The 10,516-nt window shown below is 41.5% G+C and overlaps 1 protein-coding gene across 3 annotated transcripts; it reads left to right on the top strand.

Annotated features, from left to right (window-relative positions):
• Positions 1-1,392: 1,392 nt before the first annotated feature.
• Positions 1,393-9,601, top strand: slc35b3 (solute carrier family 35 member B3). Of its 3 annotated transcripts, none has more exons than XM_026179621.2 (10): positions 1,393-1,483; positions 2,941-3,177; positions 3,359-3,480; positions 3,600-3,754; positions 6,258-6,365; positions 6,725-6,822; positions 6,968-7,060; positions 7,327-7,438; positions 7,681-7,750; positions 8,580-9,601. In XM_026179621.2, exons 1-10 carry the CDS (start codon positions 1,424-1,426, stop codon positions 8,728-8,730), a joined length of 1,206 nt encoding a protein of 401 aa, XP_026035406.1. In that variant the 5' UTR covers positions 1,393-1,423; the 3' UTR covers positions 8,731-9,601. The 3 variants fall into 3 exon arrangements, with proteins under 3 accessions (XP_026035406.1, XP_026035407.1, XP_026035408.1); XM_026179622.2 differs by lacking the exon at positions 1,393-1,483 and adding an exon at positions 1,666-1,932; XM_026179623.2 differs by lacking the exon at positions 1,393-1,483 and adding an exon at positions 1,983-2,155.
• Positions 9,602-10,516: the final 915 nt, after the last annotated feature.

The following is a 10,516-nucleotide window of genomic DNA, read 5'->3' as shown; positions in this document are numbered from 1 at the left end:
AAGGCTAGATGAGGGAGGAGGGAAATGAAGGGGCAAAAAAAGAGCTTCATGCCTTATGCCGGGGAAACCAAAGAGGGAGAGGCAGGGATATGAGATGGCCAAGAGACAGAGCCAGAACAGAGGAGGTTGAGGAGGGAATAATGCAATAAGGGGAGGGAAGAGCAAAAGAATTGTGATGCAGAGCAAAGCTTATATGAACATGAAAGCACGGTGAAGGGAGAGAAGAGCTGATGGGAAAATATACTAGGATAAAGGTGGAAGACTGTTGGAATGGTGGAAAGAGGAAATGTAGAAAATCAAGGGAAAAAAGTTGTTGAGGACAATATTTGACTTGTGAAGCTGTCCTGCACAGTAACAATACTTATATGACACCTAAACGTCAGAATGATTACTGCTACAGCTTCAGTATCTCCACCGTTGATACTTAAACTCCATCAAAAATTAACTTAAATCGTCCAGAATGAGAGCAGAAAAATGTTTCTACAGTTAAATATCAAGTAAAGTATCAATAGCAAAAGTGTCGATGGTGGATGACATGCAATCTAAAAGTTCTGTGAGTATTCTTATATAAAGCATCAACGTGGAAGCTTAACGATGATCAGAGATCAAAATGGGGATTTAGGGTTGCCAGGTGTTGAGGGACAATTACGTCGGGTTGGGGAAAACTACTATGCTCTTTTTTAATGCTTTTTTTCAGTGGGTACAGTATGGAAAACGGCAAACACCACGGTTCAAGTCACTTCTACTAAATGCTTTCCTTCAGACAGCTCAAGACGTTATGAAAGAGCTCTGCCTCCACAGGCTGACCTCTGGGGACAAATGCTGAACATGTTTCCTGATGTGATGCACCTTTAATGCCTTAACTGGAGACCAAATTCCCCCCACCAGCAATGCTCCACTACATGCACTTTGGATCTGATTGATACCTTACCACAGAAGCTGATGTTTGCTCTCACGAGCTTGCACAGCTGCGTGAAGCTGTCCAAACTAAACCTCCACAGAGTGATGCAGGTGCAGGAACGCTGGAAGAAATGCACAAGGAGATGACCTTGAAGGTGATAGCGTAAAAATTAAATTATACTTAAAAAATTTAAATAAAATATAAACCTAGAAATTCTCCCATCTAACTGCAGTATTGGATGTTTAAAAAAAAGTTAAAAATAATTTTTTAAAGAAAAAAAGTAAAAGCTAGCAAAGTTAGAGGTGCAACATAGCACGACATCAAAATAACAAAACACCTCTACATTATATTTGACTATCCTTTATCCTGGTTGACTTCAACTTTATATCTGTACATAATTTGACCCTTTTCAAAATAATAGTTTTATCATAAAAATAAATTCTTAAAATTGAAAGTAAAATGAAAACTGACACCTCAGACCGTCACTCAGCAGGATTAACCAGAAGTGCTTGTGTGTCACTGATGATGTGGACAGCGACAGGAACACTACCCTACCTATTCATGATGAACTCCTCTACCCAGGTAAGCTAGCGTATTACAGCCCGTCAGGTCTTTCTCCTATTAAATGCAGCTAATAATTCACTTCTGTTGTGTTTGTGCCGAATCGACAGGACGGCACCGACCAATACATTTTTGTTATTTTTACGGGAGCTAAAAAACGTGAAACAAGCCACCTGCAGAAGCAGTGCCTGTCTCCGCTGACCAATAGCGGCGCAGTTCAGAGTTCGGAGCCGAGCGGAAGTTGTTGGCTGCTTCTAGCCTGCCATCCCTGCAAATGCATTTAGCCTTTAGCAGGCTAGCACGCTTGTAAGCGCATTTTTGGCCTTTTTGTCACTGAGGACCAAAAACGTGAAAATGTTCGGAGTGTGTGAAAGATGAAGCCGAGCGAGTCGAGGGGAATGATTTTCACCGGTGTTGCCTCTGAGACTGGGGATAAGAGCACGTAAAGACACCCGGAAGTGTTGTTGAAGGTAACGAGATTGCTATTGTAGCTTACTCTGGTGAATGATAAAGCTATGTCAGGTGCGACATGTGTGGCTAACAGCAAACGTGTGGTAAGATGACGTTAATAGCTGCGTCTTTGGATTGTTAATCGTTGCTCTCTGATCAAATGACAGCCTCCATTCAGTATTCATGGCGTTAGAAACGGGTTGCTTCGTAGCCTAGCTACCGTTACCGGCTATTTAAACAGGGGTAAGAACAGTCTCTTTTTATAATGTTTTTTCATTTAGCACAGCTTTAATGTGGTGGATGCTTTGGTGAATGCTATTCAGTGGTTTTACTCGTGGCAGAATATCACTGGCCGCAACGTATCCTGAGTGGATTTGAGTCAGAGTAGTGATCACTAGCAGTTCTCATAGTTTAGAATGAAAAAAATGAAAAGAAGTCTTTAAAAGAATGTGGGGAATCAGTGACAATAATATGTGCATGCTCAATAACGAAGTATCGAAAATACTGCATCACTAAAGCCTCGCCTGGTATTTTTGCTTAAGTGTTTACTCTAAGATCTCTTGTTTGCTTTGCACTGCCTGCAAGGATCGTTTGCATACTCATATAATAGAGAATATGGCTTCATTTAGTCGCCTCATTTCAGCACAGTTCCCATGGTGTAACGTGTTCAACAGGTCTTTCTGTTGATGGCACAGCCACTCTAGTTACTTTTTTTTTTACTGTCATCATAAAAATGACCCAGTGAATGGTCACCATTTCATACACGAGGTGATGAAAGCTCAGCTCCAGGCTTAGTTTATCCGCCCCATCCTTCATTTTCTACTTTGGAATATTAGGTTAGCCTGCCTAATGCTAGTTTCTCAACTGCATGCAGTTTGAAGGGTGTATCAATCTGCATTTCGTATACACAGTAATGATGAAATGCCTCTGTGAGCTCTTTCGCTATCTTCTTATCAAAGCTGCAGTCTGTGCTTTATGCCGAAGCATCATAAAGGAGGAGCATCAAATCTTTCTTTATGTCCCTGCAGCTTCCAGCAGGCGCTGACACAATGAGTGCCAAATATGGCCTGGTGGGCTACAACAGTTCACGGAAGCACATTTCAATCTCCATCCCCTCGTCTACAGAGGTGATGTCACCTCATATAAAGTCTGTGGAGGAGCTGAGGGTTCTGGGGATCAACCTGAGCAGCTTAAGTGCACCCACACAGTTCTTTATTTGTGTGGCTGGAGTCTTCTTCTTTTACCTCATGTATGGATACTTACAGGTAACGGGGATTACGATCCTTCTTATACACACACACACACACACGTATAGTAATACAGTAAAAATGCAGTAATTACATGTGTTATTCAACATGATAACATGTGAATATATTGATTAAATAAAACTGAGACAAGGCTATTAAGGGTGTTTTGTTATGTCTTTATATTCGTCCCTCAATATAGGAGTTAATATTTTCTGTGGAAGGATTCAAGCCCTTTGGTTGGTACCTCACTCTGGTCCAGTTTGGCTTCTACTCCATGTTTGGATTAGTAGAGCTTCAGCTCACACAGGACAAACGCAGAAGGTATGATAACAGATTATGCTTTGCCCCCCAGAAGACAACCTTTACTGTAAAACACATTTTGTGTCTGACTTTTTCTTCCTTGTTTTTTTTTTTTTTTTTTTAAATTTCATCTCCTCCAGGATACCAGGGAAGACCTATATGATTATAGCATTTTTAACGGTGGGCACTATGGGCCTGTCAAATACCTCTTTGGGCTACTTGAACTACCCTACACAGGTCATCTTCAAGTGCTGTAAACTCATCCCAGTCATGATTGGAGGAGTGTTTATACAAGGTCAGCTTCCTATGTTGATACTTATTTACAGTGTGCGCATTGTGTGTATTTTTGGTTCCTGCTCTGCAAAGTCTTCATCCTTGCTACTAGATGATCCGCAGGCATCAGTATTGCAGCTCTCTGTAGACCATTTCTATGCCTTTCTCATTGTAAAATAATTTGAGGGGATTTCCTGTGTTATGTAAACTGTTCAACAAATTAAAAGAACTATTTTTTGCATTTGGCTAGAATCAGTGTCACTACTGATGACATGAGATGATACCTTAGTCCAACTCCTCCAGGATGACACATTAATATGTTTGATTGCCACAAGGTTTGCTATGCTTCCCAGCACAGTCTTAAAAGCGTGGGTGAGACAGTTACTTTAGGAGAGCTGAACATGACCGTAGAATATGCATAACCCGTCAGCTGAACTGGTATCTGCTCCTTTGTGCAGGATGTGCAGAGCTACAAAAAGTGACCTCCAGAAGGCCACTGGTGTGACCAAATAATCAGAAGCAAATTTCATGAGGGTGGCATGAGGGACTGACATCCTCTAGACACCTAGCTCTCTAGATGGGAGCAGAGAGCATGTACTTTGAGTACACGTGACAGATGTGAAAGGGTCTGGATTAACTGGGGAGAACGTTATGGTGCCTGAAACATCATGCAGCATGACTGGTTGGGTGGTGGGTCAGTGATGGTCTGGGGAGGTGAATGCATTGAGAGACGCACAGTCATCTACAGGCTAGTGAGCAGCATCCTGGCTGCCATTAGGTATCAGGATAATATCCTTGGACTATTAGTAGATTCTGTGTTGGTGCAATGGGTCCTTTGGTCCTCTTTGTCCACAACAATGCCCAGCCTCATGCAGTGAGAATTTATAGGCAGGTCCTGGAGGAGTAAGTAAGTGATAACATTGACGAATCTCACCTGACCTAAATCCAAGAGAACACCTCTGGGACATTATGTTTCTGTCCATCTTATGCCGCCAAGTTGTCCAGAAGCTCTGTGATGCAATGGTTCAGAACTGGGAGGGGATCCCCCCCCAAGACTCCATCCTTCATCTCCTTTAGCAGCATTCCCCTGATATTGTCAGGGATGCATACAAGCACATTGGGGCTCCTTTTATTCCTAACACATTATCCAGTCCTATCAGTATTTTTTTTTTCCCCCACTGGGATTTGGTTTGTTTTCAAAGTTTTCCTTTAACTTTTTTGAATGGTATATTTATTTAGTCTGGTATTTGTTTTTTGGGTTGGCTTATAAAAGCTTAATTGGTCTTGTTCAAATGTAAATCAACAGTTAGGGTCAGCTTAAAGGTTCCTGCTTTCAGGAGATCGCCTTAGAGCATGAACCTGTTACTGTAATCTCTTAAGTTTTCATCATTTCAACAAAACTGTAATCGTACATGTAGCTCAAATCTGTTGGCACATGAGGTAACAGTCTTTTCAAAATAACTGAAAATGAAGATTTTTTTTATTATTCCGAATATAATAAAAGTGAATGTTACATCATCATTTACAGGGGGGGAAAAGTAGATTCATTTTTTCCACCTCATTTCATTCATCACATATTTCCTTTGAAGCAGTGACCACCTTTCAACTTTCAGTGCATCCTTTTCATCCACGTCTGTTGTTTTCTGTCGTGAGGGCCCGGTCGGCAGTACGTGCAGTTTCTTCCCCGCTCTTACTTCTGTCTGTCCTTTCATCCTCACACTGGCCTTCACAAGGTTCAACGTCCTGAACGTGAGAAGGGTTTCGTGCATTTTTTTTTTTATTTCTTTATGTTTTTTCACCCGCCTCCTTACGTCTCTCTGGATGAATAGATGTGAGGACCACGGTCCCTCAAGGGGGTCGAGTGGAAAACAGAATTTGTTCACTCCAAATGCAAAGAGGAAAGAAAGTGGGAGAGAGGGATGGATGAACAGATGGATGGATGGATGGAGGCAGGGGTGTTGGGATGCATCTGATGTGAGGCCCTTCAAAGACGAGTCAGGGAATCAAAGCCGACCACAACCTGATGCCACGTCCCCCGTCAACCTCAAGGCATCCGTCCGTCAGCCTGTTTTTGAAAGACTCCTTCATCCTGTTGTTTTATTTCCTCCCACGTTTTTTTTTCTTTTTTCATTTTCACAGTTTTTTTTCCTTTTTCATTCTTGCATGCACAGCCCAAGAAACTTTAAGTTGTGAACAATATCTGTTGCAAAAACTTTCTTTAGTGATGTGTTTTTACTTCAGTCCAATGTCAACTTCTGTTTATTAAAGGTGGGTCGTCATCTTTCAAAGATTTCTTTGTAAGCTGTGCTTGAGGGGAAACTCTCTCAGTTTGGTTTATTGTGCCTGGGATGTTTTAAAGTGTTACACATATCATACATTAAAGTGTAGATTTCATGCTGGTGTAGTTTTAAAAACTTTGCCTGATTTTTGTAGGTGACAAGTAAAAGAAATAGGTTTAGATTTAAGGCTTGAAAAATAAAAATATAAGATTTTAAATAACGTTTTCCTCCATCTTTATGTCCCAGGTAAACGTTATAATGTGGCTGATGTGTCTGCTGCTCTCTGCATGAGTCTGGGACTCATCTGGTTTACCCTAGCAGACAGCAAAGTGGCCCCCAACTTCAATGTCACAGGTATTTCCTTTGAGATCCACCTGCAAACTCAGATGGTCTTCGAACAGAGGCTCCTATACAAATACAGAGATGTTGCATGAGTACATTAAAGACACTGTATATATGATGTACATCTCCATAATGTAGCTGCTGACGTCTGTCACAGGTTCTTTCACTTTTACTCTTGGATCACTGAATTGTGGCTGGAAACTTTTATTTTAGTGCATAAAATGTCTATTTGTGCTCTATGAACTTCTAGAATAATATTATAATATATTTAGTTAAAGCACCTTGAGGCGTCTGTTTGAAATTGAGTAGTTTGTTAATGTTTCCCCTTCTTCACCCTGAATGGTTACATGTGCATGTTTCTGTGCACGCAGGTGTCCTTCTCATCTCCCTGGCGCTGTGTGCAGATGCTGCCATTGGAAACGTGCAAGAGAAAGCCATGAAACTCCATAACGGCTCCAACTCTGAAATGGTACACTAGTGAAATAATATAAATCCAAAGGCATTTTGATAGGATCACACATTGTTGGAGAAAAATCCCGAATGCTTTGGTTGATGGCGTGATTGAAAGTACTTCTGTTCTATGTTGTGGTAATGCCGCATTTTGTCGCTCACAGGTGCTGTACTCATACTCCATTGGTTTTGTCTACATACTGGTGGGCCTGCTGTGTGTTGGTGGGCTGGGACCGGCCGTAGCATTCTGCTCAGAGGTGAATATACCTGAAGATGATGTGATTACACATTCCTAGCTTTTAGTGGGGTTGTTTGCTTTATGTTTTCAACCGTTAGCATTGGAAGGAATGTGAAATCAGATCCTTTTAGGACTAATGTGTCAGGATCCTGTTTTTTGTATTTCAGCTTTAACCTTGTAGATTGATGATGTTTTGATGTTTTCCAGTAGCACAGGGTTGCAGTTTTTAGTGTTTTTTCATCTGGACCCTGTTCGTTTATCTGTTCTCCCCTCTTTCCTTCTCAGCATCCCGTGAAGACATATGGTTACGCGTTCTTCTTCTCTCTTACGGGTTATTTTGGGATCTCCTTTGTGCTGGCCTTAATCAAGCTCTTTGGGGCTTTGGTTGCTGTAACAGGTCAGAGTCGCAGTTTATAAAGTTTTCCTCAGAATTGTTTTATCTCGTGTGAAAACAGCATTGTTGGCATAAAAGGCAAATAGTCATATTTCAGTCAGCCACACAATTATATAGATAAAAAAAATTATCACTATCTTAACCCAGGATGTTTGTCTTTTCTTAGACATATTTTAAAAGTAATTAAGTAAAGAAATGTAACGAGTGTCACTGATGGTAACGCATCTGTGCGGGTTTCTGTGCAGTGACCACTGGGAGGAAGGCCATGACTATCGTACTTTCCTTCATGTTCTTTGCAAAACCCTTCACTTTCCAGTAAGTACCACCACCTTTTGACTTAAAACACTTTCCTCCTAGTTTAAAGTAAGTCTACAGTGTGACCGCTGACCCCCTCTTTTGACTAATAAAAAACTTGATCTGGCTTCTCTGCCCCTGGTTTTTATGTCCTCAGTCCATTTGCAGACCTCGAGTTTTCCTCCGCTCCTTCAGTTTGTCCTTCCCTCTTTTGTTCGCCCTCTGCGCTGTCAGAGAGTGAATCCGCTGCTCTGTTGTTCAGTGGCTCTTAAAAACTGTGTGTGTGTGTATCACGAAACAGAAAAACTTTTGTGTGTCATTGCAGCCAAATTTATTCTCCCTCCAGCTGGTGTGTGCCCTCACCCTTAACTGGACTCAGTCCCTTTTTATGGCAACAGCTATCACTTTTTAAAACCAAAAAACTGCAGTACTACAGTGTGTTATCAGTAAATGGCAGATTTAACCAAATTTATAAATACTAATTGCATCAATTTCTGAGGAGTTGTATGATATACAACACCTGTATTACACCTGGTTTGCATGTGTTTGATAGGGCAGCAGCATTGGTCCATCGTTTCAGCAAAACTCAACTTCACTCAAACTGTCCAAAAAAAAAAAGTTATGTGTTGTTATTTTAACAATGCCCTGTGGATTTTTGTGCATGCAAACCTTTGCCCAGTGTTGCTCATTAGGACAGACTGTATCCTTGCATTTCTGTGGAAAGTAGATATTTATCCGTTTATTAACCTTTTACATCATTCAGCTGAAGCCACAAACTTCTCGGGGTGTCGTAAGTCTTCCCACATTAGTTGTATAAAACATCTAACCTCTCCGTCTTTGACCTCGTCAGGTACATCTGGGGCGGCCTTCTGGTGCTCTTTGGAATTTTTTTGAATGTTTACAGTAAAAACAAGGACAAAATGAAGCTTCCCTCCATCAAGGACCTCAGGAGCTGGCTGCTGGCGGGAAAGAAAGTCCGATTTCTTTCACAAAATGTGTAGGAGACACTCAGAGGTTCGGTGGAAGTCCTGTGCCGACAGACCACTTCTCTCTGCTACTTCCGGGATGAAACACCCACAGGATGTGCTGAAGCATATGCCGGGCCTCATCACCACTAATGTTGAGCCAAAGATGGGCACACAGGGTTCGACCTCCAATCAGCCTTACAGACAGCTGATAATAATCAAACTGTGGGAGAGGGAGTCGCTGTTTTCCATCTGCGTACCAGGACACTGCTGGTTAACCGAAGTGGCACTGTCTGCAGGAAAATGAAGGAACTGCGTTTTAAAAGGGGATCAATGCCTAGTGGGATCTTGTGAAGCAATACTTCAAAGCCCCACTGAAACTTTTTTTCCAATGTGTTGTACAACACTGAGGACATGCAGTATGAGACTTTCTAAAGGGAAGCCAGCTCATTAGCTCACCAAATTGCACAGTTTTGCACTGGAATTGAGTGAAACACTTTAACCCTCGAGTGGTTGGAGCAAAAATGAAATGTTTGAAAGAACAAGTACAGAGATACGTGGTAATCTGTATCATGTGTGAAATTACTGTCACCCATCTTAAAATAATACATATTGATTTTTTTTAAAAAGTATATTTGCCCCTGCATGTGCCAGAAAGATGGAAGAACATGTTTTTCAGGACCTTCTTTATACGTAAAAGTGGCTTTCATAAGTTTTGTTTGTTTTGGGTTTCTTGGGGTAATCCATATGTGACTCGAACCTTCATAATGTGTGTTATGTGCGATGGTCACATTTTTGGGAGTTAGTCACTCCTGAACATCAACAGCTGCCATAATTTGCTAACCATATACGTTTGGGTCAAAGGGTAAAGCTCTTTTTACAATAAAATATGTATTTAGTAATTACAGCGGTGGTGTTTTCTTTTCTTTTTTTGTCGGCCAGCCCTTATTCTCTCCTTTTGCACCACTTGAGAGAAGAATTGAAATGTTGCCAAAATGTGTGTGTGTTTATCCATCCAGTGGCCTTGGGCGTGTTTGATTAGGAGTCCTGAAAAAAGAGAGCACTGCTAGACGGAAAATAAACAGCAGTCTTCACAGCGCTGAGGCTGTCCTATTCATTTAGATCCATCGTGTGTGTGTGTGTGTGTGTGTCACATAAATACCAGTTCAGTTTTTCTAAATGATGGCATGATAAAGCTCACACCTGGTTCTTCCTCAGGCAAACCGCTGCTTCCCCTGCAGGGCTATTAAAGCATTTTTGGTCTGGATTTATATCCGGCTTTATTTTTTCCTCTTGTGGTTAAAAAGATTACTTGACTGACATTAGTGCGACTGCCAGTACATTCAGGACAGTGGTGTACTGCTGTTTTTCACACATTCATACAAACACTCACCCGTCTCTGAATCTCTGGTTTTAGCTTCATATCTGTGCATCTGGTTTTAATCCAGATTCAGTATCCAGTCATCACCCCGGAGATCTGTGCTCGTCCGGTCTTATTCACTCAGTATCGTGCTTTTAGCCCCTCTTAACCGCACGGCTCTTTTGATGTAAAGCACTGGATGATATGAACAATGCAGGTGTCTGTCAGTATTGTGGAAATATTGTGAGGCAAGTGTATCCTTTCATAGAGGTTTTATCATACCCTCTTCTGCACCTGCTCGCTTTCATTGTGCTCCACACAGGCTCCAAGGAGCTTGACGTTTTTCAGGCCTCATTCAGAACAAATAGACCTCTGCAGTTTTCACAGTTAATGTGTAGGCTTTTAGTCTAACAATCACATCTGTGCAAACTTTACAAGGTGGTTAGACAATGCAGTTGGACT

This window comes from Astatotilapia calliptera, chromosome 9 (genome assembly GCF_964374335.1).
Source record: "Astatotilapia calliptera chromosome 9, fAstCal68.1, whole genome shotgun sequence".
Lineage (NCBI taxonomy): Eukaryota > Metazoa > Chordata > Actinopteri > Cichliformes > Cichlidae > Astatotilapia > Astatotilapia calliptera.
The sequence above is the reverse complement of the archived record's forward strand: the minus strand, read 5'-3'. Positions and strand labels throughout refer to the sequence as shown.